The following is a 23,545-nucleotide window of genomic DNA, read 5'->3' on the forward strand; positions in this document are numbered from 1 at the left end:
AGTTTAAAAATTCTTTATTTGAATCTTAGACAAAGAACAAGTATTGCATTGTGAAGACTTGCTTACAACCGCGTAAGTCTGTTGTCACGGTTTCTTGACGCACCGTAAACCGACGCAGCTACCGCAGGAGAGGATGGCCCCTCGTTCCCCCTCACCTTTAACCTGCTCTTCATTTAGCGCGGATGCAACCTCGGAAGGAAAACCCTGGTGGAAAGCTTGGTGGACGCTCTCCCCCCTGGCTCTGACGGCTCCGCGGGTGAAGCATATGGCTCTTAGCCCGGCCACGCTTGCCAACATGATGAGAAACAGGAAACTGGTGTCTTAAGGCCCGTAGTACCTGGGAGCTTTTATCTAAAGTTCTTTTCCCCTCTTATCTAGACGACTGACCTGGCAGTTAGGGCTGAGTGTGAGTTGAGTGGGCTGATAGACCCTGACTGTGAAGAAGTCACCCCGCCGGTCTTTCTCGGGGGCAGTCCCCCACCTAGATCAAGACTCTTGGTTTACCTAGTGGTCAGGAGCGGTGCTGTCTGCTGACCCTGGTAGGTGATAAACTACGATTTATTTACTCCTTGGTTCCCCAAACTAATATAATTAAGTCTCTTAATGTGGCATACCTCTTATGCTTAAAGTCAGCAAACCGCTATGTCAAGACCGGTGTCCACTATTTGGCAGTGGCTAGCCATGACACGATTCACACCCAGGACCAAATTTCCTGATCACGATGCCTTTGTCAGTCTTTTCATAATCCGACAGATAACACAACTTTTAGAACAAGCTGCTCAAAGCTCTGGACTTATCTAAAATAAACTTTGTTTTAAGCTTAGTCACTAAAAATATAAGTTAACAGGCTACACTCTGATTTCTATTTTAGGTGGGAGAAAACGGCATTTCTTTTATGTGCACAGTTCCATCTGGACTCAAGCAACATGTTTGGGTAGTCTAGTGCTCTGTTTTCCTAGAAAATAAAAATCTACCACAAACTCTAGGAGTAGGGGACACAGAAGTTGCCCCCCTCCCCCGATGTGACTCGGGGTAGGAACGAGAATTTCTCACATTTGCTTTCTTTAGGCTTTATTCTTGTTTTTAAGGTATGTGATGTAATTAGTGCTCACATTAGCAGCAAAGATCCTAATTTCTGTAAATCAGAATGACTCAGGAAGGACAAAAGTAGCATTCTGGTAACAATGTGGGGATGCAGAGGTGGTGATAAGCATCTGTCGATTCCAGCATGAAGTGATCTTGAGAGGTGAGTGTGCATGAAACAGCCAATGGGATGAAAGGCTTCATTCAAACTTCAGTTCCTGGGAATCTCCTGCCGGAGGCGGAGTCGGCCCACGGGGGTGCAGTGGACCAAGCTTAACTAGGTGGAAATTGTCCTTGAGGTCAGGCTGCAGGGGACATGGGGTCAGACTCTGGCTCGTCAGTAGAAAGGGGTGACTTCTCCTACGTAGCTGAAAGTAGAAGTCGTTTGGAGACTTTTCAGTGTTCGAAAGTCAAATACGGATTTTTCCCTGTGCTTTTTTTCTGTCAAGTTTTATAACCTGAGCTGAGTGAGAGGGCAAGAGCCAGAAATTAGTGCAAATGTCACAAGGAGCCGGAGAGGGGTCTGGTTTCCATCGCGCCAAAGGCCGCAGCCACGGCCGTCTCATCGGGGTCCCTGCTGTGCCGACGGGGGCTCACGCCTGGGGTGGAAGAGTCAGGCCGGGAAGGCTTGTTGGGACGGTGTCTCTTTAAAAAGGATAGAAAAATCAGTCTGAATCCCAAGTTGCTTATCTTTTTCTAAGTCCTCTTTATTCAGCGCTCAAGAATGACTCATAACATTGCTGCTTTCAAATACCTCCGTGGCTGCTGCTTGCTCACAAGAAAAGGCAGAGACGTGTCTGCTTGGTGCTGGGGCCTGTAGGCATTTAGAGAAAAGTTCGGAGATGCTCTGAGATTTTACAGTTACAGATTGTTTTTGTTTTTGTACTTGTGAAAAGATAAACCTCACCCAGTAATGTACCGGAAAGCTTCTAGATGACAAGCATGGCAAACTTTTGATTCAAGATGATCCTTTTAGGAATCCCAGCTTTGGAGAGAGGCTATTCACACGACCAGGCTGATGGAGCCGTTCGTCTGTCCTGCTGGGGGCGCTAGCCTCTGGGGGCGGGGAGCCCCAACGCCTGACTCCGCAGTTAGCGCAAGGAACCATCTGCTGCCACGAAGCCTCCGCGCGCGGGGCTCACAGGCAGGTGGGAGAGCCGCTCCCGGACGCGCCTGCCAGCACTGCCTGGGGGAGGAGGACTGGGGGACAAAGGGAACAGAGTTCTCTACCCCATGGGTGGACTTGACTCCTCTAGTGTATCTAATTATCCCACAAGCTTGCAAAATCCCACTTAATAAAAAAATAAATTAAGATACTGATCTATATCCCGGGCTGCAATCCCCAAAAGGCAATTTTATCCTAAAACTCAAAAAGCGGCTTAATATATTCATCAGGCAGAGCCGTCTTCTCTTTCCCAACAGGCCGACCGGGTGTGAGCAGACGCTCTGTCAAAACCGCTGGGGGGGGGGGGGCCAGGAATTCGTGAGCTTTGACGGCAGTTACAAAAGCCGAGGACTGCTTCGCAGTGTCTGTTCCCTCCCTTCCGGGGACTCACCCTGAGGAGAGGGCTGCTCCCTCATCTCAGAACGATCCCCTGGAGAACCGGTAATGGGGAGAAAGCGGGCGCGGCTCCCAGGCTGCCGGCCCCCGCATCCCCACCCGCAGGAGAGGCGTCGTGGGGGGCAGATATGACATGACTGCCACCGTCGGTCAGACCGGTCAGGGACGGTGTGCGGGTGAGAGTCGGAGCACGGGAGAGGCGGCACCGTCCGTGAGGCTGCGCCCGCAACCACCGTGACGGCTCTGACCGCTCCAATGGACTAGCAGCTTGGGAACAACCACGGTCCCCTTCCCGCTGGCTGGGGCCATGGCTGTTGGCTCGGCTGGTGTGCACGGCGGATGGGAGGAGCCGGGACGGGAGGAGACACTCCCGAGGGAAGGCTGTCCTCCGCCTGCAGGTCTTGTCCGAGGGGCCCGGAGCCCGTTAGAGGAGGAATGGCCCCGGGAAGGGAGTTCCCATGTGGACGTTGCCCTGACAGCCGCACTGGGGGCCGCGTGGCCTGGACTCTCACAGGCTCGCGTGGGGCGGGGCAGGGGCAGAGTGAGGCTCATTAACGTGGCTGAACCCCAGATTCCCGGGGAGCCGGGCAGCAGAGTGCCCCGCTGGCCACACGAAGTCACACGGATCTCGGAGCACATCTGATGAGCTCGGGCAGAGGCCGCTGTCCAGAGGTTTCTTCGGGATTATTCAGGAGCCAGGCCAGGCCTCGCGGACAGAAGGGGGCCGGGGCACCCCGCAGGACTCGCACCGACGGTCTTTCCTCTTTCGGCTCAGAGCAGCGGAAGGCCGGAGCAGGGACTGGAAGGGACGAGAGCTGACCCGGGCAAGCAGATTTGGGTAAGAAGCCACGTCTGCAGAACCGGTTCTAGCAAGAAAGTGTGAAGCTTCGTCGAACAGGACTCACTTTATAAACTGAAGGCAAAATAACATCAGAAGAAAGTAGTCAGGGTACAGTGAGAGATGAGGGAATGCAGTAGGGCTGGTTTTGTTTTTTTTTGTTTGTTTTTTTTTTCCAACCATGGGAAGACAAAAAAGTTAATTCCTTCACTGTCTTTTCACTCGAGAAACTGGGAATTCTTGCTGTATTGTGGGATGCCCTCCCCGAGCTGGAGTCTAAGCCAGCTTGTCCGCAGAGTCTTGAGGAATAAATACTTGTCAATTCTCATGAGGAGAAAAAACTCATCTGCTTAACAGCATGCTCCGTGTCCCTCAGCCGAATTCGGTGTCATCGTGTTACGTGTCACGGGGTGGGGACTCACAGCAAAGCTGAAGGGTCTGTCCCAGGGTCCCTGCGGACCTGCACCGGACGAGGAAAGAGCACATGCGAGCGCATACGTTAACCTGCAGGGCCTTAGAATGAAGGCTGCCGTGGCTTTCACCCTCCGCTCCGGGCACATCAAAACTTGCAGCGTTTTGAGCATGTAACGGAGCCGGCTCCTTCCCACAGCCCGCGCTCTCTGCCCTTCCCTGACGCTCTCCGCCCTCGGCCCTCCCCGAGGGCCTCTGCACACACCGGGTCAGAAGGGAGCCACCATTCCCTGGCCAAGACCAACTTTACCAATGAGGATTTTTTTCCCTTTTACTAAAGTTCTCAATTGTCTTGACTCTTCTTGGGACATTTTTCACTGTTCTGGTTTTGAAATCTATTTCCAATAAGCACTATATACACGATGGATTGGCTTTAAATTAATAAAAACTCTAATTGCTGGGAACATCAGTGTGCTGTACAGCTGTAAATAAAAATCTCTCAGTAAGTGAAATGGCAGAGAAGGGAAGACGATCTTATTTTAACGATGACTAAACACAAAAGTACAGAAGGAAAAGCAGTTGAGGAAGGTACAGGGAAAAAATCGACACGGGGCCGCCACGGAGGATGCAAGCAGCGCCTGCCACCGGATAAAGGCGGTCCGCCTCGCGTCTGAATGTCAGTGCTTGCCAGTAGAAGGGCAGATGGTGAGAAACAACTTCTGTCACTGTCGCTTGAACTCCAGTGCCAGGCAGCTCTCTGCCAGCCACCAAGAGGGCAGACAGGAACAGGTCTCTCCCCTGCTCGCCAGCTCGGCAGGGTCCCACCGTGTTTTCGGGCGCAGCCTCAGAGACTACTGTAGTGACTCCGGGATGGTGCTGACAACGTGGGCTGCCTCTGGGGCTGTTGGGGGGGAGCCAAAGAACGTGTTGGTTTGATTCCTCTGCTGATCTCGGAGATAAGGGGGAACCGACGAGCTCTTGATGTGGAGGATCCGGGTATCCATCACCTGACAGTCAATTTGCATCATCACTTCGTAGTCCTGCCCATTGATGACGTTCTCTGTGGGGAGGGAGACACACAAGGAATAAAGAGTCACCAGCACGTACGATTCTACCGTAAGCTTCCACCCCAGAGAGAACCTAAATAAGCGTTATGGGTGTGAACTGCCAACAGGCTTTCAAGGGACAGCGGGACTCCATCAGTCACTGAGCAGAGCGACAGCTGGGCTCGGTGCTGGGACGGCCTGTCCTCCTAGATTCTGGCTCCCAAACTGGGAAAGTCTTGGAGCAGTGGCAGAGTCCACCCAGAGCATGAAGGTTTCAGCAGAGGACGGAGGGGAGACACTTTCAGCGCCCCCCTCCCCTTCAGCAATGGGAAGGAACACTTGTCAGAAGAACCAGCCTGCCGTGTGCACGGTCAGGACACTCTGGCTGAGATCACTGCCTTCCACTCATCAGCAATGTTTCTAATATCAGTAAGACACCCCCGGCTACAAATTTAAGGCTTGGCCTTAGCAGCGTGAAGTACAGTGAAGACCGACAACAAGGTGCAGACGTGGCAATGATGCTCTTGCCCACGGGATAGTGTGTGATTCCAGAGTTCTTGACTCTTGGTGAAGAGACAAGGATGTTTCCGATTTGGGACTAGAGGGAGCGCCGCAGGACTCGCAGGTGAACTAGAGGCCAGTTGCAGAGGAAGCAGGAAAACCACACAGCGTCATGCTCATGTACCACGTCTAGGGGAGCTCATCACACGTTTCACACACACATGCTCTTCCTCAGAGGATGAACACTCTATTTTAGGGAGAGGGCCAAATGATTTCCTGATTTGTAATTCTGGGTAGCCATTTTCCAACTTGTAGTCAATGAAACTTGGGCATAAGACTGAGGAAAGATGGTAAGTAGACAGTTTCTCCAAGTCCAGCCGGACATTCACAGCAGGGCAGTTAGAAGGTGGGCGAGTGTTTAATAACGCTGGCATCTGTTTGCATGTCCCCTGTGAGTCCGGAAATGGGAGTGGGGACCAGGCGAAGTCCTAGTCTTACTGTGTGTTTATGAAGATGACCTACAGCCAGCCAGTGACTTTTAAAATTAAACATCTGGCTTCTCTAGGACCAAGAACTGAACTTAGAAGTAAAATTAATATTTTTTTGTTTTTACTTCAACACTATACATGCCAAGTGTTAGAAATCTAGAGGAAGAAAATCCAGAGTTTGACATTTGATCTTCAGATTCCATTGTTATGTTTGGGAAAATTAAGCCATGGAGTGTATCACAGTTTAGGACTTAGGACCTAGGACCTAGAACCTTTAGGACCCTAGGACTTAGGACCTAATCCAGGGGGTCTTAAATTAGGGTCTAATTAGGAGTCTGTAAGTTCCCTGAAACTGCATGTAAAGTTTTATTTGTGTGTTCATTTTTCTGGAGAGGAGCCCCATCAGATTCTTAAAGGGGTCTATGACTTCCCCAAAGTTGAAAACTACTGGATCCAATAACCTACCAATTATAAGTTCCTCAAGCAGATGTTATAGTCTGTGTTAAAGCCAATGGAAGACATCATTCCTCCATTTCTACTTTTATTTTTCAAATAGTCTCGGCTGGTGATTAATTTCTCATTACAAGTCTTGTAAATCTCTTCTATTACCGTTAAAGCTAATCTCCTTCTTTCCCAGCCTTACTAGAGAGGATGAACAGCCAGCTGCTGTGCACTGACTAAGCCTCCTGTTCTTTAAGACCGTCACTGTGGACACTTTGGTTTTATAAGTCCTACCGATATGCAATGAAACTAACTGTTTTAGTTTTTTAAAAAACTGAGGTATAACTGGTATGAAATACAGTATTTTAGTTTCAGGTGTACACCTTAGTGATTCCACATTTATATACATTGCAAAATGATTGTCACACTAAGTCTAGGTACCATGTGTCACTACACAAAGTTAATACAAAATTACCGCCTGTATTCCATGCTGTGTATTAAATCCACAGGACCCAACTTATTTTACAACTCTAAGTTTGTGTACTTCTTGATCTCTTTACCATTTTGCTCCCTACTCCAACCCACTTCCCCCTCTGGCAAGGGGCAATCTGTTCTCTATGAGTCTGGGTTTTATTTTTTAGATTTATTAGGTTTTATTCTTTAGATTCCACATATAAGTAAAGTCATGCGGTACATGCCTTTGTCGAAGTCTGCTTATTTAAATTAGCATAATATCCGTTAGGTCCATCCACGTTGCAAAAGGCAAGATTTCATTCTTATGGCCAGATAAGCTTCCACTGTATATACATGTATCACACACACGCGCGCCACATCTTTATCCAGTCATCGTCAGTGGACAAGAAGGTTGTTTCCTTATCTTGGCTCCTGTAAATAATGCTGCAGTGCACACAGCAGTGCATTTATCTTTTCAAATTAGTGTCTTCAGTTTCTTTAGATAACTAGTAGTGGGACTGCTGGATCACAGGGCACTTCTCTTTTCAGATTGTGAGAAACTTCTGTATTGTGTCCACAGTGGCTACACCAATTGACAACGCCATACAAGAGGGTTTCATGGTTTCAGGTCTTCAAGTCTGTAATGCACTCTGAGTTAATTTTTCTATATGGTATAAAATAACAGTCCAGTTTCATTCTTCTGTGTGTAGTGATTTAGTTTTCCCAACACCATTTACTGTCTCTTCTTCCTTCTCTCTTGCTTCCTTTGTCAAAAATTAATGAACCTGTGGTTTCGATTTGTTTGTGGGAATGCAAGCTGGTGCAGCCACTTTGGAAAACAGTATGGAGGTTCCTCAAAAAGTTGAAAATAGATCTACCCTGTGACCCAGCAATTGTATTACTGGGTATTAACCCCAAAGATACAAATGCAGTGATCCAAGGGGCACATGCACATGCATGTTTATAGTAGCAATGTCCACAATAGCCAAACTATGGAAAGAACCTAGATGTCCATCAACAGATGAATGGGTAAAGAAGATGTGTGTGGTACATATATACATGATGGAATACTATGCAGCCATCAAAACCAAAATCATGCCATTTGCAACGATGTGGATGGAACTAGAAGGTATTACGCTAAGCAAAATAAGTTGATCAGAGAAAGACAATTATCATATGATCTATCTGATATGAGAAATTTGAGAGGCAGGGCGAGGGGTCGGGGGGGGAGGGAGAAATGAAACAAGATGGGACCAGGGAGGGAAACATACCATAAGACTCTTAATCTCATGAAACAAACTGAAGGCTGCTGGAGGGGAGGGAGGTTGGACAGATACGATGGTTGGGGAGGGGATGTGCTATGGTGAGTGCTGTGAGTTGTGTAAGACTGATGATTCACAGACCTGTACCCCTGAAGCAAATAATACATATATTTTTTTAAAATTAACCATATACATGAAGGTTTATATATGGGCTCTTGATTCTATTCCACTGATCTTTGTGTTTTTTGCACTAGTGAGATACTGTTTTGATTACTATAGCTTTGTGTTCTAGTTTGAAATCAGGGAGCATGATACCTCTGGCTTTGGTCTTTCTCAACATTGCTTTGAGTAGTCAGGGTCTTCTGTGGTTCCACATAAATTGTGCAAGTACTTGTTCTCGTTCTGTGAAAAATGCTATTGGTATTTTGATAGGAATGGCAGTAAATCTGTAGGCTGCTTTGGTTAGTATGGATATTTAACAGTAGGAATTCTTCTAATCCATGAGCATGAAACATCTTTCCACTTACCTATATCTTCTTTAATTTCTTTATTAATGGCTTATAGTTTTCAGTATATAGGTCTTTCACCTCCCTGGTTAAATTTATTCTGAGGTGTTTTATTGTTATTAACATAACTGTAATTGGGATTTTCTGAACTTCTCTGACAGTTCATTATTCATATACAGAAACAACAGATTTTTGTACATTGATCTTGTATCCTACAACTTCACTGAATTCATCACTACTAATCCTTTTTTGTGGAGTCTTCAAGGTTTTTATTTTTTAGTATTATGTCGTCTGGAAATAGATATAGTTCTACTTCTTTCTTTCCAATTTGTAGGCCTTTCATTTCTTGCCTAATTGCTGTGGATACAACTTCCAATACTGTGTTGGATAGAAGTGTAAGAGTGGACATCCTTGTCCTGTTCCTGGTCTTAGAGGAAAAGCTTTGGGCTCTTCGCTGTTGAGTATGACATTAGCTGTGGGTTTGTCATAAACAGCCTTTATTATGTTGAGGTATGCTTTTTTTTTTTAATTAAAAAAGTATTTATTTTAGAAAGCTCATGAGTGCAGCAGGAAAGGTAATGGGAGAGGGAGAGAGAGAATTCCAAGCCGACTCCATGCTGAGTGCAGAACCTGACCAGGTGCTCCATCCCACAACCCTGAGATCATGACCCAAGGCAAAATCAAGAGTCACTCAACCCGCCCCTTCTTTTCAAATTTGTATTTAAACTCTAATTAGTTAACATACAATGTAATACTGGTTTCAGGAGAATTTAGTGATTCATCACTTACGTGTAACACCCAGGGAGATACGCTCTTTCTATACCTACTTTGTTTAGAGTTTTTTATAAGTGGATGTTTGATTTTGTCCAATGCTTTTACTGCATCTTTTGAGATGATCATATGATTTTTATCTTCCCTTTTGTTAATGTGGTGTATCATATTGATTAATTTGTGGTTGTTGAACCATCCTTGCAATGAATCCCACTTGATGGTGGTGTATGATCATTTTAATATATTGCATTTGGTTTGCTCATATTTTGTTGAGGACTTTTACATCTATGTTTATCAGGGATATTGTCTTACAATTTTCTTGTGGTGTCTTTGTCTGGTTTGGGTATCTGGATAATGCTGATCATGTAAAATGAGTCTGAAAGCATTCCCTCCTGTTCAGTTTTTTGGAAGAATTTGAGAAAGATGGATATTAAATCTTTAAATGTTTGATAGAATTCACTAGTGAAACCATCTGTCCCTAGATCCTTTTGTTGTTTGGAGGTTTTTGATTACTGATTCAATCTTCATAATTGCTCTACTCAGATTTTCTATCTCTTTGTAGTTCAGTCTTGGAAAATCGTGTTTCTATAAATTTATCCATTTCTTCTAGGTTGTTCAATTTGTTGGCATATAATTTTTCATAGTATTTTCTTATGATCCTTTGTATCAACTCTCATTTCTGAAATTATTTATTTGAGCTCTCTCTTTTCTTGGTGAGTCTAACTAAAGGTTTGTCTATTTTGTTTATCTTTTCAAAGAACTGGCTCTTAGTTTCACTTATCTTTCCCATTATCTTTTTAGTCTCTATTTCATTATTTCTGCTCTGATCCTTATTTCCTTCCTTCTACTAACGTTGTGCTTTGTTCTTTTTTCTAGTTTCTTTAGGTGTAAGTTGTTTGAGATGTTTCTTGAAATAAACCTGTATCATTATGAACTTCCCTCTCTTGCCCATCTCACGGATTTTACATTTGTTTTCATTTGTTACTCAGTATTTTTAAATTTCATCTTTGACTTCTATGATTCAGTAATGTGTTGTTTAGTTTTTCTAGTTTTCTTCTTGTAACTGATTTCTAACTTCATACTGTTGCAGTCAGAAAAGATGCCTGAAAGGATTTCAACCTTCTTGAATTTACTGAGACATGTTTTGTGGCCTAATATGTGATTTATCCTGGAGAATGTTCCAGAGGTACTAGAGAAGAATGTTTATTCTGCTGCTTTTGGATGTAATGTTCTATATCTATTAAGTCCATCCAGTCTAATGTGTAATTTAAGGCTGATCATTCCTTATCGATTTTCTGTCTAGATGATCTATCCATCAACGTTAAGTACTGCTGTCAATTTCTCTCTATATATATCTGGTGCACCTACGTTGGGTGCATATATGTTTATAAATTTATGTCTCCTTGATAGATTGACCCCGTTATCATTATGTAGTTCCCTTCTTTGCCTTTTATTCGTCTTCAGCCACTCTACATCTTTTGACTGGAGAATTTATAGTCTGTTTATATTAAAGTGACTGTTGATAGGTATGTATTGCCATGTTGTCACCTGTTTTCTGGCTGTTTTTGTAGTTTCTCTGTTTCTTTTTCTTACCTCCCTGTGGTCTGATGACTTTCTTTAGTATTAAGCTTAGGTTCCTTTCTCATTTTCTTTTGTGTATTTAAGTTTTTGTTTTGTGGTTACCAATGAGGCTCACATACATTATCCTAAGTATGTAACAGTCCTAATATCCTAAGTATGTAACAGTCAGCTTAAACTTGAACATTTTCCAAAATTCTCCATTTTTAACCCCTCCTCCCCATATTCTGTCTTGGATATCACATTTTACATCTTTTTATGTGTTCCTTAACTACTGTAATTTCAGTTCATTTTATTAGCTTCATAATAGCTTTGTAAGTGAATGAATCCACTATTTTTACTATAGATTTAGCTTTTCTGGCGAGATTCTTACTGTCATAGGTTTTCCTGTTATTAACAACTGACATTTCTTTTCAGTGTAAAGAAGTCCCTTTAACATTTCTTGAAAGGCTGGGTTAGTAGAGATGAACTGCTTTAGTTCTCCTTCAATTCTGAACAATAACCTTGCTAGATGAATATCCTTGGTTGGAAGTTCTTTCCTTTCAGCACTTTGACTATGTCTTGCCACTCACTTCTGGCGTGCAGAGTTCCCACTGAAAAATCTGATAGCCTTATGGGGTTACCCTTGTACATGACAATTTATCTTTCCCTTGCTACTTTGAAGGGTCGATCTTTAACTTCTGACATTTTAAATATAATGTGTTTTAGTGTGGATCGCTTTGGGTTCATCTTTCTTGGAACTCTCTGGGATTCCTGGATCTGGATGTCTGTTTCCCTCCACAGAGGGAGTTTTCTGCCCTTCTCTTTCTTCTGGGAACTCTATAAAGTGAATGTAATTCTCCTTGATGTCCTTTTGGTCCGTTATTTTTATTTTTAAAAATTCTTTTTTCTTTTGGCTGCTGTGTCTGGGTGAATTCCATGGCTCTGTCTTCCAGCTCCTTGATCATTTTAATGTTTTACCCAGTCCACTGTTGAACTGTCATGTATTTTTTAATTACTTCGTTCTTCAGGTCTGTGGATTTCTCTTTCGTACTTTCTTATATTTCCTTTCTCTTTGTTGACGTTCTCTGTTCATCCATTCTTCCTCTGAGTTTGGTAGTCCTCTTTACTGACCATTATTTTAAATTCTTTATTTAAAGAATAAATAAAAGATTACTTATCTCTATCATTGAAGTCTTTTTCTTTCATCTGGAAAATTTCTTCGTTCGTTCGTTTTACTGGGTTCTGTGTTTCTTTGTATCAGGCGGAGTAGGTACCTCTCTCAGGCGTGAAGGAGCAGCCTGTGTGCGTGATGAACCTCATGAATCGCTCAGTCTTGCCCTGGCTCTTGATTGGCTCTTGAACTTTGTGATGCTCTAAAGCACCTGCTAACTCTTGAGACGCACCTGTTGTTCAGAGTGTGCCAAGGCCTGTCAGTGTCCCAGGGGGAGGAATCTCACTTAGCACCTAGTTTCAGGCAGTTGAAAGCAAAATCCCTCAGGCCAACAGCTTTTAAAATATGCAAGTAGATACAGTCCTGTGGGCTCCGAGTGTGATTGCTGCCGGCCTCCAGACCAGGAGTCTGGACGTACTGCCCGGGTAGCAGCTGCAGTAACTGGGGCTCCAGAGGAATGTGTAAGCTCCTTTCTGGCAGGTCTCACAGAGCTGTAGTGAGGCCAACTGGCTGTGCAAGGAGGTATCTCCTGGCCTTCATTCCCTGGGAGCACCTCATTAGCCTCTCGATGTGTGGGAAACCTGAAGCCTGGCCCTCAGGCTGAAGCTCCAGGATAGCAGGTCTTTTCCTCAGAAGAGGAAAAATGTCCATGTGGGGCAGTAGGGGTGGTGGCCTGCCATGACCTGTATTCCCAACTGTACCTTCCCACGGAGCTCAGAGATACCAGCCCCCTTGGCCACTAGAGCCAGGCAATCAAGGGGGCCTCCCCTGCATAGACTGTGTACACAGGCTGGGCTTTAACTAGGCGGGGGAGAGGGCAGGGGGCAGGGCATACTCGCAGGCTGCGGACAGGCAGCAGGAAAATGAGCATGCCTGTGGGCTTCAGGACTGGAGCGGGAGAGCGCCGTGCCTGTGTGAGTGCAGCAGCCTGAGGCGGGGAGCTGGAGAAGGCTGCTGACCACGGCTGGCTGGCTGGCGCTCACCTGCCCTGGCCTGGGCTCAGGACAGAGCTGCAGCTGCCTGCACTCTGGCTTCAGCAAGGCAGGGGGATGGTGCTGCATCCAAGTTCACCTGCCTGTGTGCTAGGTTGGGGCAAAACTGGCATCACCAGGGCCTCTCTTCTGAGGAGAGTTTCAGCTGCCCCCTGCCCCTCCAGCTTTTCGACCAGCAAATGAATTTCCTTCTAGCTGGTCTAAGCACTTTCAAACAGCTGTTTTTCCCCTGGGTCTTGGGGTGAGTGAGACTGTAAAGTGAGTCCTTTAAATTCTGCAGCACTTTGGGTCTCCTGGACATCAGCCCCATTCATTTTTTAAGCCAGAGGTTTTGGGGGCTTGTTTCTTCAGCACAGATCCCATGGGTTGGGGTGCCTGATGTGGGGCACCAACCTCTTGGTCCTCTGGAGAAGCACCAGGCTGGGGAGACCCTCCCCTGTTGTCTCTCACTGTGCCGGGGATGGGGTTTTTGGTAAGACTATGTGTCTACCTCTCTTACCCGACTGGGTTCTTTCTACCCATTATGGTGGAGAAACAGTTCATCTAGTTTTCAGCGGGAAATGCCCTTATGCAGCTGTAGGCTTGGTGTGGCTGTGGGAGGGGAGCTCAGGACCTTCCTATACTACCACCTTGTGCAAGTCATTGGCTCATCCTTAGAGAACTGCATCTGAATCCTCTAAGTTGGCCAGTATTTCCTATCACAGTGTTTTCTTTTCCAACTACACAGGCAGCTGCAGCCCTCTGGAAGAGAGACGACACGCTAATGGATTTGGAGCCTTTTCATTTAGAACGTGTGCCAGGCTCAGCTTTCTAGGTGTCACACCAATCATTTGCTTTTGGAACCAGAATCACTCCCTGTTTTAGAAAAATGAAAAAGTTTGTGTGTGTGAGTGCAGGAATGCACACATGCACACATGACCAGATAATGGAAAACATGTGTATTAGAGACATGCAATACACAGTATTAACTTTTACTGCTTTTCTGGATTAACTGGGAATCCAGATGACAATTTAAAATCAAGACTAGGTGCCCTCATATAGCCCAAACCACCTGCAAAACTCATTAAGCTCATGTGCCTGCGAGAGAAAGAGAGTGAGCAAGCGCATGTGTGCACATGAGTGGGGGGGGCGCAGTCATGATTGATCCCAGGACCCCAAGATCATGACCTGAGCTGAAGGCAGGCGCTTAACTGACTGAGCCACCCAGGCGCCCTGGAATGGTGCTGTTATCTTGCGCCCAACGACGAGACTCAGACGAGGCATCGTCTAGGCGGCCATAAAACTGGGTTCTGTTCTTCACTGCCTTCTCAAGGCAGCAACCTCTGGGGCAAGGAGGCAAGCAGCACGATCACAGGACTGCCACAGAAGATAAGAATGCCCTCAGCTGAATTCAGGAAGCCCCTTCTGCACGACAAGTTGGGTACTTTGGGTAGGAAGTGACCTCCTGTGGGGAGCATTTTAACCACTGCCCGTCATCTGCACCTCCTGTGCATAAAGAACACGAGAGCAGGTTCTACTGGAGAGAGAACCGAAGGCTCTGCTGGCTCTGGGAGGCAGGTGAGGACAGGCCTCTGGAGGAGAACAAGGAAGGCGGATGCTTGCTCGCAGCGCGGGCCAGGTCTCCACTGAGGATGCACAGTGCCCTCGTCCAAAGAGCATCAAGGTGCAGGGCCAATGCCGGGGGGGGGGGTTTGGGGGGTGCGAACATCCCCCCAGGGGCTTGTGAGAGCCGAGTTATGTGACAGGCCCGCTAAGCTGTTTTGGGGTACTTAGTGAAGACAGACGCTGATTGCGGACAATCAGCCCAAAAGGAACGCACGGAGTGACGTGTAAAAGCTCACTCTCCCTCTTCTATCAGCCAGCCTGTGGGTACGGCACGAGAGACGCAAGGAATCTTCTGTTCTGGGCCTCCTGAAGTAAGCAAAACGAGATGAAACACTGATCGGAGTCAGGAAAAAGGTGTAAAAAAGGAGTACTTCAAATTCAAAATGAATCCGGCATATAAAAAGGAAAAGAAATGAAGGGCTTCGGATATGAACACAAAACTGATTTCTGAGGAAGCAGAAAAGGCGCCTGGACACGAGGTGGAAAAGCTCCGGGCGGTGTGGGATTCTGAGCAGCCTGTAAACGCGCGGTAACTCAGAATGGCCTGACACTGCCGGCTGGGAGGCGACTAACGCACACGCCAGAACCTTGACCAGAAACAGAGGTGAAGATCCAAAAACTTACAAGAGACTTTAATCTTAAAAAGTCACAAGATTTCAATGCTTTGCAAAGAAGCATATAGGAGAAAACATTTCTGCTGGGAATCAGACGCTAACTCGAACAAGAGGGAGCTTGCTCTGTGTCAGCTAGGCTGTGGACAGGCCGTGACGGGCTGTTGGTATCTGTGCCTGGATCCGCTGGTGTACGGGGTGTGTGTGTGTGTGTGTGTGTGTGTGCGCGCGCGTGTAGGGGGAGGCATGGAAAAGATGAAAATCCACCAATTCACAGATCACAAGAGATATCTTCAACTAAAACAAAAGCAAAAAAAAAAAAAGGGAAGCAGCCTGAAAGGGGAGACCGCGTAGTGGAAGGGAAAGGAAGGTGGGGATACGGTGAACAACGAAGTGGTGTAGCATCACAGTGGATGGAGGCTTTCCAGAACATCCATAAGCTACTCCACTAACCTAGTCCATCTTTTCTCCGGTTCTCAGCCTGAGTCCAGCTTTTGACCATCTCAATACACCGTGCGCTGGCTCTGTGGGTACTTTTTACTCTACTGGGAAAAGCAGCCCCTTCGGCTCTTCTTCACCCAGATTCTCTATCCAGTCAAATTCTCTCAATCCGTTAAGGCCCATTTCAAGTCCCACTTGAAATGAGGCTCTAACATTGATTTTTTTCTTTATAACCAATATGTAAATGTCCTGCTTTATTGAACAATGTCAAAATACTTACAGAACAGAGTTTTGGCTCCTTGAAGCCATGTCCAGCACTTCTTTCTGGATTGGGGGGCAGGGGGTGAGTGGTGCAGCCAGAGCCTCTCCCCCCTCGGCTGGAAGGGCACGCACTCTCGCTGCACATGCAGACGCAGTTGTGCCCCTGACTTGAGTCTTTCTGGAGACACAAGGAACGCAGGCTACCACGGGGAGTTCCTTGCAACCACCATGTCTGCCCTTTGCCAGTAAAAATTAAAAGCAGAGTGTCTCTGACGGGGATGTTGGGTTGGGAGTGTCCAAAGGCAGGGAGACAAGCAGGGAGGAAGGAATATCATATATTTCACTGTGAGACACACCAGACTCTGTTAAATATTATTCAGGTGTTATGGACACTGAGCAACTGGGAGTCAGATGAAAAAGTATATCTAATTTTTAGATCTTCAATAATTTCACAAAAAACGTGTGGGCCTAGAATAATGTATACAAAAGCCATTAACCCTGACAGGGCACGTGGCATGGTGATGATGAAGGGAACTACCAGAATTTAGCAGGCAGAGGCCGGGATGCCGGACAATCTGCAAGGCCCAGGGATGGTCCCACAGCTCATACTCACGTAGGTTAAAACAAAACGAAAACCCTGACTGTTACTCTATTAATCAAGATAGAACCTCACTGTTTTACATTTAAATTACTTTTACATAGGTTTTACTAGGCAATGTGGCTTTCGAATACATTCTTATAATTATTCCACTATGCTGGGAATATTGTTTCTTTCTGAACTCAAGAAGTGTTCATTTCAGAAAATCACATCACCTGTGGCAAAAACCCTCTTGGTTTACCAAGACCGGTATTACCAAGTATTTACCAAGACCAGTATTAGTCTGCACTTCTCACTGCTGCACTCAGTGATAGCCCGCATTGGTGCGAGCACCTGGCTTCTTCATTCCCTCTTCTTTTTTTAAGATTTTTATTTATTTGACCGAGAGCACAAGTAAGCAGAACATCAAGGAGAGGGAGAGAGAGAAGCAGGCTCTCTGCTGAGCAGGGAACCTGATGCGGGGCTCCATCCCAGGACCCTGGAATCATGACCCGAGCCGAAGGCAGCCGCCCAACCAACTGAGCCACATAGGCGCCCCTCCACTTCCTCTTCTAATACAATACAAGCATTATTATACATAATGCCTCAACATTATAGAGTCATGAATTCAACAAATATTTACTGAATTTCTACCATGTGCCAGGTACAGAGGATCAAGTAGTAAATAAAACACGGAAGGAGGGGTGCCTGGGTGGCTCCGTGGGTTAAAGCCTCTGCCTTCGGCTCAGGTCATGTTCCCAGGGTCCTGGGATCAAGCCCCACATCTGGCTCTCTGCTCAGCAGAGAGCCTGCTTCCACCTCTCTCTCTGCCTGCCTCTCTGCCTACTTGTGATCTCTTGTCTGTCAAATAAATAAATAATCTTTAATTAAAAAAACAAACAAACAAATTCCTGTCCTTGTAGAGCTTAATTCTTATAAAATGAGAGAGCAGGGAGAGACAGAAAATATACATAGAGTGAAGAAGTGCTGTGGAGGAAAACAATGCACGGAGGGTGGTTGGGGGGTGGGGCGTGCAGTTTTTGACACAGTACCCGGGGCGCCTCTCCTAGAGGGTGATCTCAGAGTAAAGACCTCAGGAGGGGAGGGGTGAGCTGTGCAGCCATCACGGGGAGGGTCTTGTGCACATCTGAGATTTTAGGAAGACATTTAGTGGAGAAGAGCAGCAAGTGGGAAGAAATGGGGTGAGGACTGGAAGGAGAAAACGGCTAGAACTGCAACTTGGGGAGTTGTTTGGAGACAAAAGACAGATGGCATCCTGGGACCAAATGGTATCACTCTTGGGGAAAGAATGATGGGAACATGTATGTTAAGAAGGATGAGCATGAAGAGAGAAGGGAAGGTTTGTGGCTTCATCCGATCACTTAGTGTACCTCTGAGAAGCAAACTCAATTTGCAACCAACTTAACTTCCTTCCCAGTATTTGAGCACTGATCACAGGCCAGGCACTGTTACAGACTCTTATAAACATTAGATCCCAGTTTCTGTACCCAGTTAAACCTGGGGAGCATTTTCTAAAGGAAAATGTCAGTCAACATTCACATAGGGCTTAAAACGGTGAGGAATTACAGAAGAAAATGGTTTTTTTCCCTTACCCAGATTACTGGACTGTTGCAAAAGCAGAACTTAAAGTATTTAAAACATTTAAAATATTGGCTGTCCCAAGACCGTGGCATAGGAAGGCCCTGAATTCAACCTCCGCCCATGGACACACTGCACCTGCACCTACACACAGAGCAGTTCGTCCTAAGGACACACCAAAGGCCGACTGGACAGCTTCTGCGCAGTAAACCACAGAGAGAGCACGCGGAGAATGGAGGCAGACGGAGACATGGTAATGACAGGAACCCCACCCCTGGTGTGGCGACCTGCAGCAGGAAGGGATATCAGGATTATCACTGAAATGATACCACACACTTGGCCACCGTGGGGCACAGTGAAAAAAGCAAGTTTAAAGGGCAACTGGACTATAAGTGAAAGAAATCCACTTATTAACCCTACGGCATCTTCCCAAAGGGTAGGAAACCGCTGAACTCTCTCTGGGGTTGGAAGGGCCAACCAGTACCACTGTTTATGTCCCGTCCCCCCAAAATCAAATTATAATAGCTCACGTGAGAACTTGAGTCAGGCGCTCTAGCCAACCTGCTAGTGTTACCTTAGTACACCCCGGGAACACACCAGCTCCAGCTGTCCTTCCCCCCAGGGTGACTCCAGCACGGCACTCCCAAGGGACACCTGGTCTTACCTGATCTAGCTGCTCTGCCAAGAATGGCCCCAGAATAGAGCACCCTGAGACCCTCCGCCCATGCTCAACTCAGCTCCACGCATTTGCCAAGGTGACCCCAACTCAGCAGGCCCAACGGTCCCCCTCCCGCAGGCCTGAGCTCATGCAAGCTCTGCATGTCCTACCAGGGTGGCCTCAGCACAGAGCACTCTTGGACTCCTTGGCTCATGCGCCCACTAAAGATCTGGTCATCCCACCGAGATGATCCCAGCGTGGAGTGTTCCGGGACAGCCTGGCCCATACCTGCTCCAGCTTTAGCTGGTCTGCCCAAGCTTCCAGGCATACTACACATGACACACTCCCACATACGGCCACTCCTTTAAGACCAGGAGAGGCAGCTGATCTGCCTTATGCACAGAAACAAACACCAAGTCAAGCACAATGAGGAGACAGAGGAATAGGTTCCAAATGAAAGGACAAGATAAGATGCCAGGAAGAAAACACTAATAAAAACAGGGAGTAAGTAACTTACCTGACAAAGAGTGCAAAGGTAAAGATGTTCACCAAACTTGGAAGAAGAACGGAGGAACACAGAAGTTTAACAAAGAGTCAGAAAATATAAGACAAAAGTGATCACAGCTGAAGAACATAGTAACAGATGAAATACAGGAGAGGGAATAAACAGCAGATTAAATGAGACAGAAGAATGGATCAGTGATCTGGAAGACAGAATAGCAGAAACCACCCAGCCAGAATAACAACAAAAGACCTTAAGAACAGTTTAAGGGACCACTAGGACAACAACTAGCACATGAACACTCCTCTCGCAGGGGTCCCACTGGAGACAGAGCCAGGGGCTGACGAAATAATGGCCTAAAACTCCCCTAACCTGGGGAAGGAAACATATGGCCAGGCCCAGGCAGCAGAGTAAGTCCAGAACAAGAGGAACCACAGATCCACACTAAGACTTAGCATGATCAAATGGCAGAAGTTAAAGAGAAAGTCTTACAGGCAGCAAGAGAAAAATAGATACAAGGAAACCCCGTAACTACCAGCTGATTTTTTAGCAAAAACTCTACAGGCCCGAAGGTAGTGGCGGGATATATTTAAAGCACTAAAAAGGAAAAACTTATAACCAAGAATACTCAAACCAGCAGGGTATCAGTTAGAATTGAAGGAGAGAGAATTTCCCAGACAAGCCAAAACTAAAGTTCATCACAACTAAACCAGCTTTACAAGAAACGGTCTTCTTTAAGCAGAAAAGAAGCGTCTTCTTTAAGCAGAAAATATATGAAACAAGAAAATATATGAAAAGAAAAACATCTCACTTGTCAAAGCAAATATATAGTAAAGGCAGTGATCAGCCATTTAAAAAGCTAGCCTGAAGGCTAAAAGACAAAAACAGTAGAATCAACTATAACTACAGTAAGTGGCTAAGGTATACACAAAAATATGTAAAATAGGACATCAAAAACATAAAATGTGTGTGTGGGGGGGACATAGTGCTATTGCTTTTTCAGTGAGTTCAAACTTAAGTGACTGTCAGCTTAAAACAGAAGACTGCTATATGTGTACTGGTTGACAGAGATGAATCATATGGGAAACGCAAACTGAAATTCTACAATACACACAAAAAAAGAAAGGAACCCAAATATAACACTAAAGAAAACAAGCCACAAGGGAAAAGAGCAAGAGAAAAAGAACAGAACAGAGGAAAAACTACAAAAACAACAAAATGGCAATATTACTTATCAATAATTACCCTAAATGAAAATGGACTAAATGCTATATCTAAAGACATAAGGTGACTGAATGAGGGCAGGGGGCGGGAAACAAGACCCGTCTATACGCTGCCTGCAAGAGACTCACTTTAGATCTAAGGATACAGATGGTAAAGGGATGGAAAATGATATGTAATAGGGGAAAAAAAAAAAAAGCTGGAGTAGCAATACTTGTATCAGATGAAAGAGACTTTAAAAAAAAAGATTCTAGGAGAGACTGGTTGGCTCATTAAGCGTCATTAAGCGTCTGCCTTTGGCCCAGATCATGATCCTAGGGGTCCTAGGACTGAACCCCATATTGGGATCCTTGCTTGGTGGGAAGCCTGCTTCTCCCTCTCCCACTCCCCGTTTGTGTTCCTTCTCTTGCTGTCTCTGTCAAATAAGTAAAATCTTCTTTTAAAAAGTAAAAAACAAATATTCTAACAAAAGACAAAGAGGGTATTATAAAATATCCAAGAAGGATATAACATTTGAAGTATTTATGCACCCAACACAAAAGCACCAAAATATATAAAGCAAATATTAACCAACCTAAAAGGAAAAATTGACAGTAATGCAACAATAGTAGGGGACTTTAGTTTTTAAATTATTTTTAAAGATTTATTTGTGAGTGAGCATGTGTGAGCGGGGCAGGGAGAGGTTAAGGGGAAGGGAGAGGGACAAGCAGACTCTGTGCTGAGCATGGAGCCCAACATGGGGCTCAATCTCACCACCTCAAGATCAAAACCTGAGCCCAAATCCAGAGCTGGATGACCAACTGAGCCCCTAGGTACCCCTTCTAGGGAACTTTAATACCCTACTTACATCAAAAGATCATCCAGCCAGAAAATCAATAAAAAGCCAGCTTAAGTGACATATTAGACCAGATGGACTTATTAGATATTTTTAGAGGAGCACCTGGATGTCTTAGTCAGTTAAGTGTCTGACACTTGATTTTGGCTCAGGTCATGATCTCCGGGTTGTGTCAGGCCCACCTCAGGCTCTCAGCACAACATGGAGTCTGCTTGGTCTGCCTGAGATTCTCTCCCTCTGCCCCTATGCCTGCTCTCTCTCTCACCACTTTTATTCAACACAGTATTAGAAGTCCTAGCCACAGCAATTAGGCAAGAAAAAGAAATAAAAGTCCTCCAAATTGGAAAAAAAAAGCAGCAGAACTGTCACTATTTGCAGATGACAATGCTACATATAAAAAATCCTAAAGACTCTACCAAAAACTATTAGAATTAATGAATTCAGAGAAGATATATATACAAAATTAACATACAGAAATTCATTGCATTTCTATATACAGTGACAAACTAACAGAAAGAAATTAAGAAAACAATCCCATTTACATCAGGAAGAGCAAAATACCTAGGAATAAATTTATCCAAGTAGGTAAAGCCCTGTACTCTGAAAACCACAGAAAACTGACCCAAAGAAATGGAAGACAACCCAAATAAATAAATGGAAAGAAATACCATGCTCACAAATTGGAAGAATTAATAGTTTTAACTATTAATTAAACATCCATACTAAGCAAAGCAATCTACAGATTCAATGCAATCTCCATTAAAATACCAATGGCATTTTCCAGAGAATCACAACAAAAAATCTGGAAGATTTGTATAAAACCATGGAAGACTGCAAATAGTCAAAGCGATCTTGAGAAACAACAATTAAGCTGGATGTGCCATGCTGCCTGATTTCAAACTACAGTACAAAGCCACAGTACTCAATACAGTAAGGTACTGGTACAAAATAGACATGTAGATCAATGGAGAACAGAGAGCCCAGAAATAAATCCACGCACACATGGTCAGTCTTTGACAAAGAAGCCAAGAATATATATACAATGGCGGTGAGGACAGTCTCTTCAATGAACACTACTGGAAAAACTGGGTAGCTACATGCAGAAGAATAAAGCTGGGCTTCTACATTACACCACATACAAAAACAAATTAAACATGGGTTTAAGACGTGAATATAAGATGTGACACTGTAAAACTCCTAGAAGAATCCATAGCCAGGAAGCTCTCTAACATGGTCATAGGAATATTTTTTTGGACCAATCTTCTTAGGCAAGGACAAGAAAAGCTAAACTAAACGGATGGGACTACATCAAATAAAAAAAGCTTCTGCACAGTGAAAGAAACCATCAGCAAAACAAAAAGGCAACCTATTAATGACAGAAAATATTTTCAAGTCATACACCTGATAAGGGGTTAATAACCAAAATATATACAGAACTTGCATAACTTAATATAAAAAGGACAACCCAATTAAAAAATGGGCAGAGAACTTAAATAGAAATTTTTCCAAAGAAGACATGCAGATGGCCCACAGACACATGAGAAGATGCTCAACATCACTTAGCATCAGGGAAATGTAAACCAAAACCATAATGAGATACCACCTCCCAGTTGTCAGACCGGCTGTTATCAAAAAGATAAAACATAACAACTGTTGGCAAGGATGTGAAGAAAAGGGAACCTTCATACACTGTTGGGGAGAATGCAAACTGGTGCAGCCACTCTGGAAAACAGTATGGACGTTCCTCAAAAAAGTAAAAGTAGAGCTATCCTATGATCCAACAATTCCACTTTTGAGAATTTATTTAAAGAAAACAAAAACAGGGGCGCCTGGGTGGCTCAGTGGGTTAAAGCCTCTGCCTTCGGCTCAGGTCATGATCTCAGGGTCCTGGGATAGAGCCCCGCATCAGGCTCTCTGCTCAAGCGGGGAGCCTGCTTCCTCCTCTCTCTCTCGGCCTGCCTCTCTGCCTACTTGTGATCTCTGTCTGTCAAATAAATACATAAAAATCTTTAAAAAAATAAAAATTAAAAAAAAGAAAAGAAAACAAAAACACTAATCTGAAGAGACGGAAGTACCATTACGTTGACTGCAGCAGCATTTACAATAGCCAAGATACGGAAGCAACCGAAGTGTCTGTCCACAGATAAGTGG

The 23,545-nt window shown here is 45.0% G+C and overlaps 1 protein-coding gene across 1 annotated transcript in view; it reads right to left on the minus strand.

Moving 5' to 3' along the window:
• Positions 1-4,558: 4,558 nt before the first annotated feature.
• Positions 4,559-23,545, minus strand: part of ATF6 (activating transcription factor 6) — a 205,070-nt gene continuing 186,083 nt past the window's right edge. The window contains exon 17 of the mRNA XM_032845498.1: positions 4,559-4,953. Coding sequence (XP_032701389.1) covers positions 4,745-4,953 — 209 coding nt within the window. The 3' untranslated portion in view covers positions 4,559-4,744. The remainder of the gene's footprint in view (positions 4,954-23,545) is intronic.

Source organism: Lontra canadensis, unplaced genomic scaffold, assembly GCF_010015895.1.
Source record: "Lontra canadensis isolate GAN:19392208 unplaced genomic scaffold, GSC_riverotter_1.0 scaffold164, whole genome shotgun sequence".
Taxonomy (NCBI): Eukaryota; Metazoa; Chordata; class Mammalia; order Carnivora; family Mustelidae; genus Lontra; species Lontra canadensis.